This window comes from Dermacentor albipictus, chromosome 2 (assembly GCF_038994185.2).
Source record: "Dermacentor albipictus isolate Rhodes 1998 colony chromosome 2, USDA_Dalb.pri_finalv2, whole genome shotgun sequence".
NCBI lineage: Eukaryota > Metazoa > Arthropoda > Arachnida > Ixodida > Ixodidae > Dermacentor > Dermacentor albipictus.
Genome location: NC_091822.1, coordinates 29,374,607 through 29,397,764, shown reverse-complemented (window position 1 = coordinate 29,397,764; position 23,158 = coordinate 29,374,607). Strand labels below are relative to the sequence as shown.

The following is a 23,158-nucleotide window of genomic DNA, read 5'->3' as shown; positions in this document are numbered from 1 at the left end:
ACACTGTGCGTCGTTCCGCCGAAGTAGCGCCGGCGGCGCTTGAACAGCCATGAGCAGCAGCGAGGCGGGCCAGCAGCAGGGCGAGCCGGAGATGAAGGGATGGCTCGCCAAGTGGACCAACTACCTCAAGGGCTACCAGAAGCGCTGGTTCGTGCTCTCCAACGGGCTGCTCTCATACTACAGGCGAGTGGCAGTGGTGCGCGCAGTGGCGGCGGCAGCTGCTGACCGCGTCGTGCGACGACACGCAGGAACCAGGCGGAGATGGCGCACACGTGTCGCGGCACCATCAGCCTGGTGAGCGCGGTGATCCACACCGAGGACTCCTGCAACTTCGTCATCTCCAACGGGGGCACGCAGACCTTCCACCTCAAGGCCAGCAACGAGATCGAGCGCCAGAAATGGGTCACCGCGCTGGAGCTGGCCAAGGCCCGTGCCGTGCGCATGATGGAGTCCGGTGAGCTCAGCTGCTGTGACCGCCGCTCCGTTGGGGCGGCGGTGATAATTGTAGCGCGATCGTAGGTGCGATCAAAAAATCAAGGACACCGACCGCAGCAGCAGTCTCGCTCCGTAGAACCTCTGCTGTGGTGTATCCCGCCTGTTGAATGGGGGTCATCTCGAGAATGAAGCTCGCAGCCGTATACTGTTAGTTTCACTGACTACTTCGAAAATGAGACAGACGCACTTACTGGTCGCATACAGCAGACCTTAGCGTGGGAAAGTTGCGAGTAGCCGTGTTCGTCAATTTTTTGCATGCATGTTTTGACTTTTCATGCTTGAAACTGCACAAACAAGTGGATACATTTGGCTGAGATTTCATTTTATTGGTGTGCTGTTACGACCCACCAGTAACTTCCTGAGGCCCTCAAATGTCATAACAGTGCAACTTACTTAAGTTTGACCAGCTTCCTCCCTCTCCAGGTCTCAACAGCAGTGTAAAATTGTATAGACAGTCTACAAGCAGTTAATGCCACTTGCAGAGTAGCCTTTTTGAGTGCTGTTTTATTTCCTGAAACACCCCTTTCTAGGCAGCTGCATTGCACAGAGCATAAATAAAACAGCGTTCGGGGCTTTCGTTTACACTGAAAGCACTACGATGGTACAATTATATTTCCAGAATGAGCGTAATATAACAGTGAACATACAAAGGTACATGGAGAACACATCTTCAACAAGCGGCACTACCAAATAATATGTGGAATCGGGCAATGTCAGCAATATGATGGGGAAGGGCATTTTGTTCTGTGTCTGCTTTGAAAAGAAAGAAATGAAGCTGAGAAGGTAGTTGTACATGTACACTGCCTAAGGATTCAAGGTTACCAGTGTTATTGTCTTGTGGGTGATGTGATACATAGTGTTGAGGGGTGTGCTAGAATTTATAAAGAAGACAAAGGCTGGTAGTAACTGTGCTGGTAAGGGGAAAGAGGCACACCCAGGGAGGGAGCACTCAACCCATGCAGTCCCCGGTCAAGTGTGCACCCCCTTCGAAAAAAATTTCTGGCTACCTCAGTGGTGTATGAAATTTTGCATTTAGAGATCATACACTTAAGTCATGTGAATTGCAGTGAATGCATCCTTGTGGCACAATATTGGACAGACGTGTGTGTTGACAAGGCTGGTCAAGGTCCTCCATAAGGTGGTACTTCAAGACAGTATGAGGTTGTGGAATTCTCTTCAGCAGGTGGACTTGGTTACCCTCTGTAGTGACCCTCCTCTGTCTTTGTGTGATGTTATACCTCATACTCTATATTTCATTTTCCTTTCTCCTCTTCAAGTAGACGGGCGTGATGTACCTTTCAGGAGACAACAGCTAGCCCGATTTTCCTATATTTTGCTTGTTTTTGTATACAATAACAACAGCAATAATAATAATATATCTTAGGTAGCATTTTTTCGTATTTATGTGTAGTATGCTGTTTGTAACTACCAGTCTTAAAATTTGCGGAATGTGGCACATGTGGTGCCTAGGGAAACCAAGTGCTTTGTTTGCTGAATGAATGTCAGCAGTAATGTGAGTATTGCAGATCAGATCATTAGACAAGGTAACAATTGAGTACTGAAAGCATTCTACTGTTTGCATAAGAATGTCAGCTTTTGTGTAAGAAAGCAGGAAGAGGTGATGGGGGGGATTTTAAAGACCGTCACATTATTCATTGTTTTGTTCAGAAGGAGTTCTTCAATGTCCCTGTGTTTAGTTTTTAATTCTTTATTTTTAAGCATGCACTGTAATTTTTCATTATCACTTAACTTTATTCCTGAGCAGACGCTGCAAAGAACTAGTGGGGGGTCTGCAAGCCTGTCTTTCACTTGTGCATCTTTTCTGTCCTGCTACGTGCATCTTTTCTGGCCTGCTACGATCGTGCTCTCAGTAGACTGATATTTCTGGTATGTCGGAAGTGTCATTTAGCAATCGAGCTTAACGAGCCTATCCAGGGAAGCACTACTGATGCACATTTTTGAGGTTGTGGGAAGTCTGTGCATGCATCACGCACATATGAAAGGATGACACTTAGCGAGTATCAAGCTTACTTTAATGTGATAATACAGGTAATCTTTTAATGCTGGACCTGGCATTATCTACATTATCATGACACAAAGGAAAACTTGCTCCTATTGTGTTGCGATAAGACTAGATATGATCATGTTGCTTATGAAAATTTTAAAAATTAGCGAGACTTCTGTGTGCACTTTTTCTGGCTGTGTGCAGCGTGTGGCAGTGGCTGCAATTGTCGGAACAGAGTGATCAATTGTCTCAAGACATCATAACACATTCGCCTCTTTAGTGCCAAAAATGAAACTGGGTCGTCGAAACATCTGGGATTCTCTGCCGTTTGCTAGTATTCCCTTCAGTCAGACCCTTGCCAGACTGCAGGGCTTGGTCAGTAGCAACAATGGCAGCCAAAAACACAATCTTGGATCTTTTTTTTTTATTGCTTTAAGTAGTCTGTAACTTTATTTTGTTTCTTGCTCTTCAAGCATGACTCAAGCAGCATCGAGCGAAGGACGCCGACTTGTTTTAACATTGGCTCAGTGCAACAGTGCACAAACAAGTGGCAGTGGATTGCCTCGCGGGTAGAAGTAGCGTCGACTACTAAAAAACAAAACTAAAGTTATATGAAACAATTTCACTCCTCAGGATGCACTAGCGTAGTCAGCTGAATTTCTTGTGTTTTCAAGCTTATAGTAGCTGCTGCATGCCTGAAGGGGCGTTGGTGTCAGTCGTTAGGGATAAAATTAACTGATGTGGCATGCTGCTGAGTTCAAACTAAATGAGTTTTCCTTCCATGGTTCCTTGCCGGGACATTTCACTGTTCGAATTGAGCAAAATGTTGAATTAAGGTGGGAGGCCACAAAAAAAGAAAAGAATTCTTTTAAATCGGAAGCGAGGATACAATAGCATTTTTTCCTGTACTAGAATGTCTTACTTAACTTACGCAACTATATACAGTGCAGAAAAGTGGTTAATTTTATATTCTGGCAAGTAATTTTTGTCGTAAATTGTGTTAGAAGTACTAGTCGCGTCATCATTGATAAGTAACAAATGAATTGCCGAATTGACTTAAGCTTTGGTATTTACGTGGCCAAGTGTGGAACCTATGCAGTGAATTAGGATAAATGTAACGGGGTAAATATTAAGCAAGTAATGTCTGAAAAAGATAAGCAAAGCAAAAAAATAAATTGCCTATTTGGACCAAGTTTATTTGCAAAATGAGCACTAAACATAAAAAAATATTGCATCAATTTCTTTTGTCCTAGTTCGTTGCACACATCTCTGTAAGACATGAGTGTGCAAAACTTCATTGAAAAAAATTCATTCAGCAAAATTATCAAAGTCTATGTAACATGAGGTGGAGCGAAATCTTGGGTTGAAAGAAACGTAAACAAATGTTTCAAATCACGTGAAAGATGTCAGAACTACATAGGCGCCTAACGTGCAACCAGCTTCACAGCTGAGGTCCCCCACAAGGGGCACTAGTAGAGCCTTCTTTTTGTTCGTGTGGCTGCTCTGTGACACCGTAAAATGGAGAAAGTATCTTGAATGATGTTTATATGAAAGAAATAGTACCGAATTTTGGAACCAATGCAAAATAGTTTTGGTTTTGCAATACGAGGGTATGGGTTGGAAAACTCGCGGTAACTTCCGAACTAATGACGGTAGGAAGATAATTTTTTTAAACATGTTTTTGAAAGTTGGGGCACACATAGAATGTAAAAATCAAAAAATCAATCTTGTGCAAGAAAATTTTAATATGGCCTCGCACATTAACCGATGTTAAATTAATGGGAGTCAGCTGTATATTATCTTGTGCTTAGAGGGTGTGGGCTTTCATTTAGTTAAAGAAGATGGCAAGCTAAGAGTGTGATTTCATTATTCCTTTAAATTGAAGTTCATAGGTGTAACTCGGGATGTGAAATGGTCATGTGCAGATGAGATATGGGGAACTGTCCAATTCCAGTGCACTAGCGGGCAAGACAGGGTGCTGCCACTGAAGCACGAGCAGTTTCAGTATTTCCACAGGAAGTAAGAGGGGATTGGCAGGCCGAGCATGTGGTGCAAGGGTGTTTGGCTTGGGCTGCTTATGAGAACGAGCCTTTGCTTTGGCTGTGCTTTTTGTGACCCTGTAAATTTTGTCATCCTCCACCAGGCCCAAGGCCTAGTTCACTGAGGGCTTTTGCCTTATCAATTGTGTAGTGTGTAAGCCTAAAGGACTCTTATTAAACAGCATTATATGCATATGTATACATGTAATTTAAAGGTAAATTTTTCTGTCTACTGTATTGGTATTCGAGTAAGTCCATGTTAAAAAACAACAAATTTATTTCAATAGTGTTCGGCCTAAAGGTGAAATAAATTTGTTGTGTCTTTTAACATGGACTTACCCAAACACATGCATGCATGCAGGCACACGTGTGAGTACATTGTAAAGTAATCTTTTAGTGCAGAATAGCAGAGTGTGTAGCATATGGATGGGTTAATTCAATTCTAGTATTTTATGTGGGATTGCAGATTATATAAGAAACTGCAAAACTGCCCATGCCCTCCAATAACAACATTTACTTTCTCAAGTGTTGCTGGTGAAGTTCTAGATGATACAGTGATCTTTTGAAACACACTGACATTACCTAGAGGAGAGTGACAGCAAATGATTCTGGCAGGCATGGGATACTTGAATCCATCACAGCAGGGCATAAAGGTGAATGACAGCAAAAGTTATAGACTTGTAGAGGTGAGATTTACCTTGGGGCAGTTGTGAGTATTCAGGGAAGCTAGTGTGGGGCCACTTTTGTTCATTTTAGTTTTATGCATCCAAGGTATGGAAGGACGGGAATGCACTACTGCTACACTTGGCAGCTTTGAAAATGTCCAGGAAACCTGCTTTTTCAGTAGTGCAGCAATATTAGACCAACACAAAATGAATATATACAGACAGCAGCACAGCACATAGCTTGCCATAATACAGCGCAATACAGAATGAACACATCAAAGATGCATAAAATACAGCTGATATTAGTAGACAATGCAGGCAGGTTTGTGGGCAAAAGACACCATGCATCCATGCAAAAATGTTGGACAGTGACTACAACTGGATGTTCAGTTTGCAAAATAAAGCAGTAATTGACTCTTAGGCTAGTTTCCAGTGTGTTTTTGTTGCAGTACAAATTTTTTTATGAACCTTTCTGGTGCAAAATGTGTCAATTTGTGTATTGCAGGATAATTGCAAGAATGATGTGGTTCGGTAGCAGCAGGAACAGGCCTCTTTTTTTCAGGGGCTTTTGTAACCTGGCTAGGTTGCTTTGGTTTTTCCATTCTGATTGCGAAGCACATTTGTGCGTGGTCTTTGTTTAATCGGCAGGGAAGGCTTGAATATGTGTCGTGCAAGTTTCACCAAAATGAATTTCGCTGCTCTAGAGAAAGGGTAGAGTACTGGTGTAAGAATAGTTCAAAATTGAACAAAACATACATAGGGTATGTCATTACTTTGTTGCATTTTGGGCTGCAATTTCTTTAGTTATGGTGTAATTCAGTTTGAACATGTGGCTCTTTCCCAGTTTTCAAAAAAGTAGTCTTTCATGTGTCATATAAGGCCTCATGATCAGTGGGTTTTATTGTGCAAGGGCAATCGAGGCCATGGAGTCCCTTGAGAAAGGTTTATATGTGTATTGGAACATTATCTTGTTAGAAATTCTGATTAACAATGTTTGGAGCTGTGTGTGAGCATAAAATTGGTGTATAGAGGCATTAGTACCGTATTTACATGATTGTAAGTCGACTCGTATGCAAGTCGACCCCCCATATCGCGTGACAGGGGAAAAAAAAGGGAGAGCATACCTGAGGGTGCATTCGATAACGAAAATATATTAGTAGCTGACGTGGTCACTGAACTACTCATCTTCACTAGTGCTGCCATCGTCATTGTTGCTACAGTCCCACAGCACGTCGTCGCCTCGCGAAATTTCACATTTGGCAAACGACCGTGCCACGACATCTTGTGGAACAGCAGCCCATGGTGAATGCACCCAACCACACGCAGCCGTCAGGGAGGCAATTTTGACAGATCCAGTTGACGTACTTTCGCAGTCTTCTGCCGCCAGCCACTCGTAATCACGGCGGAGCAGGTCCTTAAAAGGACACTAAAGCGAAACAATGAATCAGTTTAGACTAATGAAGCATTGTTTGAGAAGCCAGCAGGCAGTCATTTAAAAATATAGTTTGATTAATAGATGAGAAAATGAAGGCCCAAGTATTAGTACAGTGAAAGCTCGTTAATTCGAACTTCAATAATTCGAATTTGTGGATAATTCGAACTGTGCGATTTGGTCCGGCCAAGCTCCACAGAAGTCTATGTATAAAAAGTCCGTTAATTCGAACGCAAGAAGGTTCCCTCACGGATAACTCGAACCACGCTCGCCTGGCACACGGCCAGAGAAACGCGCCTACTGCCTACACACAAGGCTGTATTGCCTCCGAAACGGAGAGAACGGCGAGAGAAGGCAAAATCGGAAAAAAATCCAACCGACGCGGGGTCAGCCAGAAGGCAGCGGCGGCTGCCGCCTCTCCGTTCTACGTAACCTCCGAGACTTCTTGCCCGTTGCGAATCTCGGAGGCTTTGAAAATCTTGTACAGCTGTTAATGTTGTGCGGAGATGGCACGGCCAGCGCCAAAACACAGCGAATCAAGTACGTTGCGGCTGCGCTTGCAATCAAGAACCAACGAATCAGGGCCTTCGCCACCTTCACATGTTCAGCGTCTTTGTCTCGGCAGTCTTCGTCGGTTGTGCACCTCTGTTTTCAGCTTAGGAGGTATCGGTCGTCGCGATTCATTGTGATGGTGTTAAGCCTCGGCTAACGTTCGTTTCGGTGGACATCGGTGGTGTGGCACAGTCGGACCCAGAGCTTCGACTTGAAGATGGCGTGTGCCCGCGGCACACGCCATCACTTTCTGACACGCCAAATTTCTGACATGCCCTACTGCTTCCAAATCGCAGTGTACTGTTGCTCTCCTTCACTTTCGTTAGTTCGAACTTTCGTTAATTCGAACTGAAGCGGCTTCCCCTTGCGGTTCGAATTAACGAGCTTTTACTGTATTTGATTTTCACTCCGGTACGTCAGAGTGACACCAGGGATTCCAAAGTATGTTTTCGCATTTGGCCTGCGTTGGCTGAATAAAGGTTCCCGAAACTTGCCATGTTTAATATTTGGTTCCTTTAGAACACAGTGTAGTCAATCTGTATCGCTATACATAATTAGTAGGCCCTAGAGGGTGCCATCAAAATCCAAGATGTCACAGCCCCAGGTGCGGGAACTGAAGTAGGAGTCGCCACCCGTATTTCGTTCTTGCACTTTTTCTGGCTTACGAAACGTCTTATCGTTGTAAGTGGTGTTTTTGGTGTTGTAGAATGGTAATTTACTGATGCAGAAGAAATCGTTTTTCACTTTAGTGTCCCTTTAAAAGACGAAGATCCGGGCTTGTTTCATGACCATGTCGCCCGTCACTGGCAGGGACCGATCGCGAATTTCAGCGATGTACGCCTACAGCTTAGCCTACAGCTCCGGAAAGCGTCCAGACTTTGGCATGTGGGAAATTGCTCACTTGCCGTCACAGGTGAAAATTTCGCTTCGCTGCAGTTGCCACTCACACCACCCGTTCAGAAACGTCGAACTTGTGGCCCGCTGTGCAGTGATTAGTTTCTTCGGCGTAAAGGATGGCAGCCCTCTTGAACGCTGCTGTGAACGAGTGCCGAACGATTAGTGGGCCTGGGGCACTCATGACGACTGAGGAACAATAGAAGTAGCACGTAGCCGGCAGTCAAGTGGAACGCGTCAAACCAATGCCTTTCATCAAACTATAGACAACGCTAAGCGCAACAGGCAAAGTGAAACCCGTGAGTGGTGTCTGCTCTTTCATGAACTACCGATGCTCTCCGTAAGTACTGCCATTCTGAGGGTGCCGCCGCGAATGGAACAGCAGCGTTTTCATCAACTATCGACACCTTCTCATGAGTGTTGTGTGCACTGTAAAACTCTAAAAAATGTTGAAAAACCCTTCCGGAAAGCGAACAAACACACGGGATAGCGAAAAGCTATGGGTAGGGCCATAGAGCAAACATAAAATTGTAACTACGTTGTAGCTCCCGTTGGTCTCGCTTTTTTGGCGGTGCCATGTTTTGGTTTTGATTGTAAGTCAACCCCCCACTTCAGGTTTTCAAATTAAAAAAAAAAAAGTGGTTGGCTTACAATCGTGCAAGTACAGTAACTAAAATTTGTACATATGTAGCAAACATAATAAAATCAATGAATAAATACTTCATCACAATTCACCCCTGTAGAAAAGTGGGAGCTCTGTTCCTCTTGCCAATCTGCTGAGGCCTTTAAGCATATCAATAAGAAAACTGCATTTGCCATCATGATCATCAAGCATGGGACCATTGTTTGAGCCCAAAGGAAACTCTGTGATTTACAGGTTGCACGGCATATGTTTTGTTGGAAAATGTGAGTAAAGAAACCTGCTTGACGTGTTTTGGTAAATATAAAATAAATACTGCTGCTGCACACTTATGTGACAATGAGAATGCAGAACACTGTATGTAGGCAATGTGACAAGCCTAGGTGACCTTGCTGCCAGAGCGTAGTAGTAACAACTACATGAAAATGATATCCTGCAATGTGCACAGAGTGTTTTTAAGTTATGGTCACACTTCAAGCGGCCCTTCTTATACCTTTTGTTTATTTATTTATTTAACAGTACTGCAGACAGCTGGGCTATCCAAGCAAGATAGGTCACATAAGGTGCATTAACAGAGCAACTTCAAATGCAGTTGTATTTGGACATTCAATAACAAAATAAGGCAGACAATTTCATTGCTCAGTAGTATAAGGGAAAAGAAAGGTTTCGGAAACAGCTTCGTCCTAGCAAGGTACGACTTTTATAATGTTTTTATAATGAAACTGACACACTGTTACCCCTTTTGAAGCTATGGTTGCTTCTCATACTGACCTGGTTGTAATATTCTTGCATTCTCAGGATGTGTACCTTGAAGTTAATTTGCTTTCCCTTTATCCTCTGGTAGCTTCAACACTAGTTAAGGAGGGAAGGTGTTTAAGGTCCGAAGTTGGCGCCCTTCGATGATTTGAGTGCACGGTGGCAGCGCGAAGGAAGAGCTGTTATCTGAAAAAGTGACACTTTATTCAAATGCAGAGGCGTCTGTCCGAGTCCAAGCCCGAACTCTGCTCTCCCTACACTACCAAAATGTGACTTTTTAAGCATTCATTTGCATAAAGGTGTCACAAACCAGCCAATCAAACGGGCGAGTTCACATCATTGCAACCAACAGCACAACCACCTTCGTGCCGCACACGGCATTGGTGGAAACAGTGTCAAACTTTACAATGCGCCAGGGGATAGGATTGCTCAGACATGCGTCATCACCCTCTCCCCTACGTTAAGCTCAGAGTATCGGCCCTTGATGTCCTCCGCTTTTCTCCTGCGAGCAGCTGCCACGCAAGTAGCGAGAATGTTTCCATGAAACTACGGCTTATTGAGTGCATGTCTGCCGGACAGTGGGCTGCCCTGCCAGCGCTGAGAAAGCACTGCCCCCATGCAGCTGTGGGCCAGTTTGCTTGAAATTCAAACACCGTAATTGGGACCGATGGCGATCGCATACAAAAGCATCCATCAGTCGTAGCCGGTTAAGTGGTGGTAAAGCTACCGCCATTTTCACAGGCATTTAGAAGGTGCACGCGGATGCCAAACATTGACACTGAATTGAACCGGCTGGGCAGTGTTGTGTCGCCCAATTTCTGTGACCGAAACGGTCAGCGGGACATGTGGGAAGCACATGGGCATTAGCAGTGGCGGTGACCTCAAGCACCCCCTACCTTTTGTCTTCACACCCGTCTCCCTGAATGCTCCCCTTCAGCTCCGACCGTCTACCCTTTTGTTCCGAGCAAGGGTGCAGATCTGGTGCCTCTTCTACGGCGCAGCCACTAATCCGATTTCTTTCCACGCGTGGGTGTTTCCTGCCTCCCCTCTTTGCAAAACCCACCTGCGTCTTTCGTTTCCTGTTATTGGCCGATACAGCAGCGTGTGGAATCGTCCGGCGCTTTGCTGTAGTCGGTAAACAGGGCCACACAACAACTGCAAGACCAACTCCCTAACCTCAAACTGACTCTTGGAAAGCATTGACTTTCAGTGATGGACATCATATGTGGGGATATAGTGGTGATTCTTCTTCATTGTGCATTGCTGCATTTGCAGCTCTTCCCTAATTTGTTGGTATTATTTCTGTTTGTGCATTCATTCTGGCTTCTGGAAATTTGGTTTCACTACATATCCCACAGTTTCAGCTTCATTAGGCTCAGACAACTACAGGACAAGGGGGAAAAATGTAAACTTTTCAGGGATTGTCATTTTGCCTTGAAATGTGGACTCCCTGGGAAAACTTAAAAAAGTATTTCATGTGCAGGCAGTGGCATACCCCCTCTATGCATCATGAGGTAGTCTTGAGGGTCATGAAATTGCTTAGAGGCAGAAAGATTAGATGCAGTGCATTTTTTGAACAGCCAAGCAATGATGTTTCAGATATTGAACTGATCAAATTAGTAGAAGCAACTCTTGTAAGACCCATGATCATGGAATAGGAATTTTTTTAGGAGGTGAAACGGGACTTGCTCTGGCGACCAAAAAGCCACGTCGAAGGACACGCCATCTGTTGTCCTAGTCCGCTCATGGGGATGTGCAAGGCATGCTCACTGCAGAGATTCAAAGCCTTGAGTCATCATCTCATCTTGCTCAAGCAGTGTGAATCCTCAGCAGCAAGTTGCAAGCAGTGAATCCTTGTATCATGGCCCACCGAAATCTTCGTCTTAGCATGCTTCATGTACTTCTCATTGCATTCAGTTGGCTTTCTTTATTTTGCAAACTGAAGACAAGTAGATGGGGCAGTCCGGAAATATTGGCAGCACATGGTGTGGCAACAAAACGGGCTGTTCTTGCTCGTCTAAAAGGCCTTTACCCCCTGGTTCACCGCAACATGCCCTACTGGTTATGACACTTACCGAGAAGTGCTTGCAAACATAGTCATGAAATGTTAGCTCACAACCTTTCCTTGGAATTATTGCACTAGCCCACAGTTGCAACCGTACTGAGTCACTAGTAACCTTGAAGGCGATTAGTACCTTTTCCTTGCTAGATGCAAAGCCACTGCTGCAGTTCAGCCCGGCACATTTCCTCCCCATTCTCAAATGGCTTGGATGGAAAGTGCTCTCCTTTGTAGTAACATTGAAAGCGCATGCGCACATCAGAAAAACTGCCGGCAGCAGCACAATACGGACGCTCACGAGAACAAGAGAGACAGAGAGCCTGGAAACACCCCCCAAAAAAACCACAACAGCTTGCTTGTTGGAGCACATCGCACCGTCACTAATTCGAGCTTTGCCTCCCAAGGTCACCTACGCGCATACACGTGTGCACCTCATGCGAGCAAGTGAATTTGTGTGGCTGGCAGATGTCGTCTGATCGGGGATATTGTTGGTAGCTCGTTTCAATGGCAATGCAGCACATAATTTGAGCAGTACTAAGAAATTAGTGTTGCTAAAATGTCCGGCACTTCTGTTTTTTTGACATGACCGATTGAAATCGGGGAAAATTTACAAAGTATGTCGTGCCCACAGAAGAGCACATAAATGATGGAAACCCACCTGCCACGCCATCTGATGTGCTGCGACAGAAACTGCATTTTCTCCTTGCCAAATCGTGATGCTATCGCGCCGCTCGTGCATGCTGTTGCCACAGGGCAGATTTACCTCGCAATGTACTTCTTTCGCCATGCCCGTGACTGAAGCAAGATAACTTGTGGCAGAGGATTTGTTGGCTAGGATTTTCCCACTGCATGTGCGTGTATGTACAGGCACACAAACACACACAGATCTTTGCAGGGAAAAGAGGATAAATCGTGTAGCATAGATTATAGGAAGCAACTGAAAAGGGCACTTGTCTTACTAGCCCTTCACACTGAACAATGGCTACATTGAAAAGATAGTGCGAGCTGAGAGCATGGCAGTGTCTTTTTTCAGGACACTGACCTCTAAAGGTGGTCATCTATGTCACTTGGTGTTCAACATGTATTGTGTTCAGCCAGTGTCAGTGAACAGATTATCTGAACGGGCAGTTGGGCAGTTTCTAGCTGAACCTTAGCCAGCACACACGCTGGTATGCATGTAGGCTGACAAAAGCACATGCCGGGCTCAGAAAATAGAAGACATATTCTAGACCTTGCAAATGAGTTTCAAGGTCAACGATTGCACCCAACACAAGCAAAGAAGTTTTTCATGCTCCTTCTAGACTTGTAGCATACATCTGTATTCACTTTACGCCATCTTAAAACCTACAAATTCTGACAGTATTGAACATATTTTACACACAAGTTGGGCCAGGGACAGGAAGTGCCTAATACACCTGCAAAAAGCCTCTTGCGTGATCTCCTGGGTTACAACAACATTGTACATTCACTGAATATGCTACCTTTCTTGTTTTCTCCCACTTGTTTTCAATGTGTTCCTGTCAAAATTTCCTGAAAGACCTGCATATTTCTGAGAAAATTTGCCTGCAATGTTTTTGCATGTGTATTGTTAGTCAGAAAAGTGTGCAGTGTTTCTCCTCCTATATTCAGTGATGATAAACTAAATGATAAACAGACTTTGCGTTAATGCACATGTGATCTTCAATTATGTCAGCAATTAGTACAAAGAATATGGTAAACCACCAAACTGATTGGGTGCGAAATGCAGCTGCATCATCCAAAATAAAACAAATGCATCTTGCATCCATCGTGGTGGTGCACTAGCCACGTTGTTCTTTATAATGTTTAGCGTGGTACAGCGGTGGCATCAATTTCTGGCTGGGGAGGCTGCCTTCAATTAAGGGCGGAATCCAAAAATCCACTTTTACTGTGCTTAGGGTATAGCTTCGTAAGCAGCCCTGAGTGGTTGAAATTAATGTGGAGACGTCCACTACAGCAGCCCTGTGCTACTTTGAGATTTGCATAAAGAAGTCAAGTGCTACTTGTTTCTTGTGAGTGAATTAAATGCAGCTAAAGTATGAACATCAGGATTAATCTGTGGTGATATTGGCACAGTGTGCTAGAAGGAGTACACCTTGGGCTCTGGATTTAAAAGGGACTCGCTACCGATTTTAAATATTTCTCTAGCAATAAAATGCATCTCATCAGGCATCTGTGTATCAGGCCGAGTTGTTTGCAGTCAGATATTCCCCTGCCGAGCCTTCATCTGTCAGCCTCTTTACAGTGTAGCATAGGGGCTTCTCGCAGTACTCTGTCTGCCACAGGGTTCTGCAAGCAGCATTAAGGGACAAAGTTTCTTGGCTTTTGCTTTCTTACGTGTTGCTGCATCTTTTGCCATTCTTTGGCCAATTTTGAATTTTGCTCACAATAACTGTTGCTTAACCCCGGGTAGCAGGCACACTGTGTTCTCACTGCCCAGTGATTACCTGTGTTTCACTCTAGAGTGAGCTACAATCTAGAGCCCTGTGAACTTTGTGTTAAACTTTTTTGCGAAGAAGGAATAACCAGACCTGCACAGAGATCATTCCGTATTGCTTGTACATAATTCACGCGTGCGAAAGGTACACGATTATGTAAATGCATGACAAGGTAAGCAAGACCCAGAAGCTTAACTAGCGAACGTCATAGCAGCTCCACCAGCTGCCCCCTCTTCAAGTTCACCATTCCCGTCAAAGTAGACAGATGAAGCTCCTCTTTAGGCAAACAAGATAAGCTGAGGCCAGCATTGACCACTATGGAGGAAGCTGCAGACAACTGCTGCTGAATAACAGACAACCAGAAGTGCTTTGCCTTTATTATGCTTTTTAGCTGATCAGCATTTACAATATTTATCGTGTCCACCTTGAACACTGTTAGCAATAATTTTTCTCTTGCCTGATGTGCATTCTACATTAGAGCTGCAGCAATAGCATCAATACCCAGTGCTACACTCAGGCTTGTGGCACCAGTGTTGATGTGCCAGGCTGTTTGTTTCAGAAGGGTGAATTAAAAGGGAAAATAATAATTGTGGGAGGGGGGTCTGGACATTCTTGTAGTATTTACATCTCCAGTTTGTTTTAGGCAGAGTGACGTTCACAAACCGTTTAATGGCAGTTCCTAATGCATGGCAAAGTTTACTTTGCTTTCATTGATAAACATACCTACTTTGCAAGGATTGAGATTTGGTTTTGTTGGTACGACAAAGTCTTGTCTCGATTTCTATCTGTATCGTCTCAGATTTCTGCGCTAAGAACCAGAAAATGCGCCTACTTTGTCATCAGCACTAAACATACCCTCCTTTAACGTGTCAGCCATGGTCATAATGTTGTCAGCTATAGATGTCTCTTTTCACGGTTGCCATGTGTTATTTGACAAAAATGTTTTTCTATGCCATTTGCCTTACTGTTTGTCAGCTTGGTCTATGAACTCTTGCGATTTGTGACCAAACACAGGTTTAGCAGCTTGAACAGTTGATGCTGAGAATGCCTGTCGCTTTTCAGAGGAGGACGAGGAGCTGGACATGCCCTCACAGCTGGATAAATGCGAGCTGCTGACGGTGCTGAGGCTTCTGCATGTCAAGCTCGAGGACCTGTCCATGTGCAGTGAGCTCATTGGGAAGCATGGTGCTGCACTGCAGCGCTCCCTGTCCGACCTGGAACAGCTTGACGCGGCTGCTGCGGGCGGAGGGCCGGAGTTGGCCGCACGTGTGCGCGCTGTCAACGAGCGTGCCACGCTCTTCCGTATCACCTCCACTGCAATGATGAATGTAAGTGAACATTGTTGATTTATTGTGAACCGGAATGAGATTGACTGTATTGGTTATAATTTTACTATAACCCTAACATACTGGTTACAACTGAGGTTTTGTACACCCTTATGAGACATCTTGTAAATTATCTGCTTTGGGCACTGTGTGCGCTATTACGAATACCAAAATAGCGCATCAGAGTTATTGAAAGATATCTTGTCACCTAGTTGTGATGGGGAAGAATTAGACCATGGCATGACGGCGAGTTGCAAAAATAACACTTTATTGGGCATGCCCACAAATGCAAGTTACGCTCGGGCAGAAAGACTGTGACGAGCATGGATTGACGTGGAAATCTGTTCTGCAGGTCCAGCCTGTCGGCTATGTTATGCAGTCAAACCCGGCTATATCGAACTCGCAAAAAAAATGCCTATCAGTAGGATATAGAGCATAATTCGATAAAAGCCTGCTAAATAATCGGACATCATAAAAGCACATACCATTTATAAGATCACTTTATTGATGAAACTAGCTTCGTTTCACATGAAATACCGTGTAATGCGGAATATAGGTCGAGGTGGAATATAGGTCGACCCCCTTACATTGAAGCAAAGAAGTCAACATAAAAATTATAAGGCACAAAACTTTGTTTTATTTAGTGGTGCCGCCAGAGTCGTCACCTGCTCATTTGTCTGAGCTGTCTGAACTATCGTCCGAAGACGACTGCTTTTCGCTGGCTGCATCCCACAACATGTCATCCTCGGTGCCGTCCAAGGAGTTGCTAATGCAACACTTCTTGAATGCCCGCACCACCATATCTTCGGGCAGCGAGCGCCAAGCCTGCGACACCCATGTGGCCACAGTGGCGAGAGGCGGCCTGCACAGCAGGCTGGTTGGAGTCGTCGGGTTGTCGCCGGCCATCCACTGATTATATTGTTCACGGACACGGTCCTTAAAGGGCTTGTTGAGCACGACGTCCAGTGGCTGAAGGGTTGAGGTCATGCCTCCCGGAATGACGGTGAGTTCCGTCCTCCCGTCGCGGAGTGCCTGCTTCACACCTGCGGTCAAGTGCCCGCGAAAGGCATCCAAGACGAGCATGCTCGGACACCGCAGGAGTGCGCCGGGTCGCCGATTCCAGGCGGTCTTAATCCAATTGAGCATGAGGGCCTCGTCCATATAGCCCTTTTCATTCACGCGAACAACCACATCCCGTGGGAAAGCCTCTTTCGGCAGCATCTTCCTCTTGAATATTATGTACGGGGGCAGCTTTCTGCCGTCTGCAGTACACGCGAGCATCACCGTGAAGCGCGAATGCTCGTTTCCCGTAGAAAGAAGCTTGACTTCTTTTGCGCCGCGTTCGCACACTGTGGTGGGCAACGGCATGTCGAACCACACCGGCGTTTCATCAGCGTTGCCGATCTGTCCCAACATGTAGCCATGCTGCTGCCAGAGACGGATAACATAGCGCTGGAATTCGACCAGCTTGTCCTCGTATGCCTCTGGCAGCTTCTGGCAGATTGATGTGCGCCGTCGAAGTACAAATCCCTTGCGTCACATGAAGCGACGAACCCAATAAATGGAGCCCTTGAATTGTTCCTTGGGCAGTCCGGATTCTCGGGCGATCTCAATAGCTTTGATGCGCATGAGTTCCACTGTCACTGGCAATGATCTGGCACGATGCTCGCGGACGAAATCCGCCACCTTGTCTTCGAGCTCCGGGTGCACCGCGCGGCGCCCGCGAAAGGACGTCTTCCGCGCGTTGCAGGCAAACAGCTTGACTTTCTGCGTTAGCCAGTACCAGACGCTTTTTTCCGACACGCCGAATTGCCGCTGGGCAGACATGTTCCCATGTATTTCAGCATATTCGATTACTTTCTTCTTAAACGCTGCGATGAACTGACGTCGAGTACTCGCACTCATTTTGCGGGTTGTCGGGAAATTAGCTACGCCAGGAACGATCGCTGCACAAAAGGGAAGATGGCGTCGGTCCAACTGCGTAGGCCGCGTCGGTCACCAAGGAGGCGATAACCATGCGGACGCCGAAAGGTCTGCACTCCTACATGTTGCCAGACGACTATTCATGTTGTGCCAAGGGCCGGTATATAAGTCGAGGGGTGACCTTTTAGTATTATCTTTTGGAAAAAACCTTGACCTATATTCCGCACTATACGGTAGTCCTGTATTTTCTTCTGCTTGGGCAATTTCGCTGCCTGCGACGCACGCACTTTTCCACATTGTCTAAGGAGTCTGAACAGCTGAGGCATTCCACATTCGCGTAGAAGCACCGGACTAGTACAGGTGCACCAGTGACTTCGAAGGATGTGGGCAAAGGACCGTTGTTGCTTTCCTCATTCTGCCCACTTTCACTTTTGCTTGGTACGATTTTGGCAATGTAGTCCTCATTTTCGGGCTCTCCCGTGGTCGCAACACCATCATTTGCACTCACAAACTCGTCCACAGTTGATTCGTCAACAGCTTCCGGAAATTCTGACAGCTGGCTCCAAACTTTGGCAACACCAGCAACGGCTTTGTCGCATTCAACAGAATTTACAGTCATCACCGAGCACGCGGAAGCCGGCACAGCTGAAGCAATTTCGGATGAAACACTCGTACATGGCTGTGCGTATGCGGCACCATCGGCACCGGGCCGCGTGTTTGCCCGCTTTATCCCTAGTCTCTCTCTTATTCTTCAAGATCGTGCTGAGAGTGCTCCTCGGAATCTTGCTTGCTGCGGGGACATCCGACTTCTCACCGAGTTTGACTCGATTTATGATTTCAAGCTTCATGACGAAAGGCGACTTCTGCCGCTTCATCACGGCAACACTGTGGGAGAAGGCCCGCAAGGCGCAGACACAATGAACCAGAAAATCGGCGAGACAACTCGCACTTTCGCCATCTTGCACGACGAGGGCACAAGATTGGCCGTCTGAGCAAGCGCTGCGGGCAGGCCAGGATCATTTTTTGCAGGGGGGTGTCGACGGCTTGTCCGAGGCAGCACGGTCACAATAGGAGTGCGGTTGGATGGAGCTGCGCTGCCGGGTTTCTCCGCCGCCTCGAGGGAAAGCCAACTTACGGGGGCACTTTTCCGCCGCTTGATGTTCGATATATATCGGTAGTCGCTGCTATTTTTGTTTGATCTAAGCGTAATTTTTGCTATATATACTCATTGTAACTATACCGTGTCCAGAAATTGTTCAATGTATAGAATAATCCAATGTAAACGGGTTCGACTGTACGTGACTCACCAAAGCTTCCAGTGTAATCGCTGGTGCCTTCCAGAATGTACAACACAGTTCGTGTTGCGCATGAAATCTGATTGCACAAGGTTCAGCAACAGCATAGACAAATTGGCTACAACAATAGAGAACATTCTAACACATGCAGGCGGGGCTTGCATCAGGCGATAATATTTTACATTTGTTAGCCACTGACCATAATCCAGAAAAATTGCTAGCTGATGACATAAGCACGGACACGTGTCAATTATTAAAATGTGTCACATTCGCCTTGAAAAGCTCACATTTCAATTTTACTGGAAGTTTTAGTAATTGTGTTAAGTGTTCAGAAGAATGAGTTGGAAGGTAAACGACTGGGTGTTTCCCGTCGGTGTTGTATGTCTTTGCGTAGCAGGGCTGGTATAGCGTAAAGCTATTCCAGTCTGTTTCTTATTCTAAATCGGCCGTGAGCCCTTCTTGACAGGTCAAAATGTTTTGGGGTTTGCCTATGTAGTTGTGGCACCTGGCCATATGCGCTGGACTTGAACCATTCTGACATATCATGCAGGGCTAATGTTCGATTTGGAATAAAAAGGAATTGGAATAGTTTTATGTTATACCCAGGTTTACTTTTCTTTTTTCACAATATTTTATGTCAAGCATATTTTTCAAATGTTTGGGTAGGTGTTTTTTTTGCGATACAGTAGACATCCATTATATCCACTGCGCTTAATTCAATACAGTCGCCGACTGATAAATTAGGCACCAATAATCCAGACATGCTTGGCAATTCGGACAGCTTCGTGACGCTGCCAAAGGCCCTACAGACTTAAAGGGAAGCTGAAAGGTTTTCCAGAAAAAATGAGTGAACATCTGTACATGAGGGTTCTCAACCCTCCGAATTCGAATATCGTATCGAAATTGAGCGAAAGAAAGCGCAAATATATTTTATTTCGACGAAAAGCGCAGCAGCAGACACGCCCAGCTCGTGCGTCTCGTTTCCGCCTGTGATTGGTCGGGCGCCTCGTGACGTTACCTCTAGTAACTGACCGCTGCCGCTACACATGAAGCGCGGTGCCAGGTAGTTTGGTGCTCTTTTTCTGAGACGGTAATGGAAAATTTAGAGAGACTGCGTTTTTCTGAGGAGTTCGGCGTTACTCCCTACATGTACGAACCGATTAGTGCTTTCGACGCGAACGAAAGCGAAGTCTTGGGATCTCCTCGTGTTGGAAATGCTCTTTGGTGAGTATGTTTTTTGCAAAGCGATCTAGTGATCTCGCCGATCTTTCGCCGATCTAGTGAGCTTATTCCGGGCAAACAACTGTAGTGTTGTGTTCCTGCATGCCTCCTCGTGGAACGTAAGCGGGGATGCGATCGTCGGCATTTGTGCGCTGTCCAAACCTGTCGGCAATCTACAAAGATGGTTTAAACGCGTGAAAAGCTCCCCGGTTCATGCAGTACGTGTAGTGACCTTCATCTGTGCGCCATCCGCACACTACTCGTAACCGAAGTCGTAAAGGCGGCGAATTTCGTCGGCTACGTGAGACGGTCGGTTTCTCGCTGTGCGCGAGAGAAGGGGGGAGCGTAGCGTCCTGGCGTGCGCCCGCTTTCCAGCACATGCAAACTCTACATTTGCACTGCGTTATGGTAGCTGCATGCAGGCTGTTTTACAACACACGTGAAAATAGAAAATTTGCGGTGCTTTGCGACGAAACCTGCTTCAAGGGCGGGAGATAGACATGCACCTTCCGTTCAGCGTGCTAACACGAAGGAGCTCGCAGTAAATCAGAATCCAGGTTTGGGCGAGTTCATGTATTCATAAGGCCTTCCAACACCAGTTATCATCAGTCAGCCCGCACTCGTGCCGTCTTTGTTTTCGTTGCTCCGATCTTTTCGCGCTGCGTTTAGAAAGCCTGCTAGTGGCAAGTAGTCCTCTCTCATTCTGTGGCCATATACAGCAACTGCGCAGGCCGAATTGCAGGGCTGGCCGTATACATGCTGCGTGCTTGATAATGTATCAAGCTAAGGTGCACTTGGTAATTTGATACTAGTTCTTTGCATGTGTTCATGAGTGCAAATGCTTCTTTGGTAGTCTTTGATGCCATTTTAAACACACTTCACTTTTAATAGGTGTTCGTGGCATCACTGTATTGGCTTGAAATTCTTTCGCTTCACAGCAGCCTCCCACTTCGTTAAAAGCTTCTTGTCTTGTGGGAAGTAATGGAAGACAACATCGTCGCGGCCGCTGGTGTTCGTGCAACCGTAGGCTGCACAGAAAGCCGGCATGATCGGCCCACCACTTCAGTTGATGCTGCGCACGTTGACTACCACTCTACATACACGCAGACGCACCAACAAAGGAATGCAGGGTCGATCGAAGCAGATTACGATGGCACGCACGCAGAAACAAGCACGGTCAGGCACGGTCGCGGAGGCTGCGAAGGAATGGAACACTAGTGTTGACGTTACAACACCGCGGTTTCCGATCTCCGCTCGCATCATCAGCGTCAGCAGCAGCGTGCGACATTCGACGGGGGACGGAGCGACAGCGCAGTTTTAACCGACGATTACGTCGCTTCTAATTGAAAAAAAAACCACCAAATTTTACCTACATGGTTTATAAGGTTCACGCATCCGTATACGAGCGTCTTATTGAATTCGACAAACTCTTCAGCTTCCCTTTAATGTGTAACGACGACCGATGTTTTGGACAGCCATCAGCTCTACATTCGATTATCCGGACTCCAACCATGGCTGTAGCGTACTCTGACTCTACCACTATTATCTCTTCTGGCAACCTTGACGAGACATCAAGTATGGCCTCAGAGAGGCAGGGCATCAAGTATGGCCTCAGAAGTTGCATGCTAGATGGCAATCTCTGAGGCCTTGTCTTGGTCGGAGCCCCACATTTCAGATTTAACTGCAAATGCCGATCTTGCAGGCTTTGCCTGAATTATAGGTCTCATCAACATCGTGGTCATAACATCCTCTTTTGGTTCTTCCGGCAACCCCGCACATAACGTGCTCTCGCCATTCTGTTTGATGAGTTTGCCTTTTGGATAGCGTACCGTCATTCTGCGCTTGTTTGTTTAACGTAATGTTAGTGACTACAGTGACGGAGCCCGGTACTTTAACATCAGCACTACAGTGACGGGGCCCCTCACTTTAACAACACTGTAGCGACGGGGCCGTCACTATAATGATGTTGGTATTGGGGGCGAGCATAGAGTTTCATACAACTATGGGGGCAAGGACTTACGGAGTTGCCATCTGTCACAGGCACCTAACTTGCGTAGTATGAGGGATAACGCGGCGCGCTTCGTATTCGGTCATTCCAGCGACTATAGGCTGTGTGACGGTAGGTACAAATGGCTGCCAAGACGGTGATAAGGCGATCTCGCAAGCATGTCAGTGAACCAAAGCATGTCAGAGCACCAAAGCATGTCAGGCCCCCTAGTTTCGCTGCAAGCCATACTTTCTCTCGCTAAAAAGACACAAAAGGTACGTAAATGAAGGTGCAGCTACATACAACGCCGGTCACATCATATGCTGCGGCATCAAGTCCATTGCAGACACCGAGGTCAGCGTCGAATCGCTCTGCCTGCAGACGAGCGCAATCAAGGGCCCGCCGCACTGCATGAAGGTTGCAGTACGTGAAGATACAGGCTCTGTAAAGTTCAATATGCTGTTACTAGCCTTGAAACTGCTCACGGACATGAAGCCATATACCGTATTTACACGATTGTAAGTCGAGCCATTCTTTAAGATTTGAAAATCTGAAGTGGGAGGGGGCGGGGGGGTGGGGTTGACTTACAATTTAAGCCGAAACATGGCACGGCCAAAAGAGTGAGACAAATGAGATATCAGGGGATCTACAACGTAGTCGCAATTTTATGTTTGCTCTATGGCGCTACCTGTAGTTTTCGCTATCCCGCGCATTTGTTTGCTTTTCGGAAGGGTTTGTCAACATTTTTCAGAGTTTTACAGTGCAGACAACCAATGACACAACACTTATGGGGGGCTGTCGATAGTTGATGGAAGTGCTGCTGTTCCATTCACGGCGGCACCCCCAGAATAGCGGCGCTTGCAGAGAGTATCGATAGTTCATGGAAGAGCAGACACCGCTCACGTGTTTCTTTTTCCCTGTAGCTCTTAGACGCGTTCAAGTCGACTGTCGGTTATATGCTACTTCCATGCTTTCTCAGTCGTCATGAGTGCTCCAGGCCCACTAAACATACGGTGCTCATTCACAGCAGCATTCAATAGGGCTGCCGTCCTTTGCGCCAAAGAAACAAATCACTGTGCAGCGGGCGGAAAGTTCGATGTTTCTGAACGGGTAGTGCGAGAGTGGCGACTACAGCGAAGCAAAATTTTCACTTGTGACGGCAATCGAAGAATTTCCCACAGGCCAAAGTCGGGACACTTTCCGGAGCTATAGGCCAAGCTTGCGGCATACGTTGCTGAAATGTGTGATCGGTCCTTGCCAGTGAAGTGCGACATGGTCAAGAAACAAGCCCAGATCTTTGCCTTTTAAGGACCTCCGCCGTGAGTGTGAGTGGCTGTCGGCAGAAGACCGCGAAGTTACGCCAACCGGACCTGTCAAAAGAGCCTCCCTGACGGCTGCGTGTAGTTCTGTTCAT

At 46.2% G+C, this 23,158-nt stretch overlaps 1 protein-coding gene across 1 annotated transcript in view; it reads left to right on the top strand.

Moving 5' to 3' along the window:
* Positions 1 to 219: 219 nt before the first annotated feature.
* The window catches only part of Osbp (oxysterol binding protein), a 63,105-nt gene continuing 40,166 nt past the window's right edge, over positions 220 to 23,158 (top strand). Inside the window, exons 1-2 of the mRNA XM_070533539.1 lie at positions 220 to 454; positions 15,056 to 15,321. Coding sequence (XP_070389640.1) covers positions 262 to 454; positions 15,056 to 15,321 — 459 coding nt within the window. The 5' untranslated portion in view covers positions 220 to 261. The remainder of the gene's footprint in view (positions 455 to 15,055; positions 15,322 to 23,158) is intronic.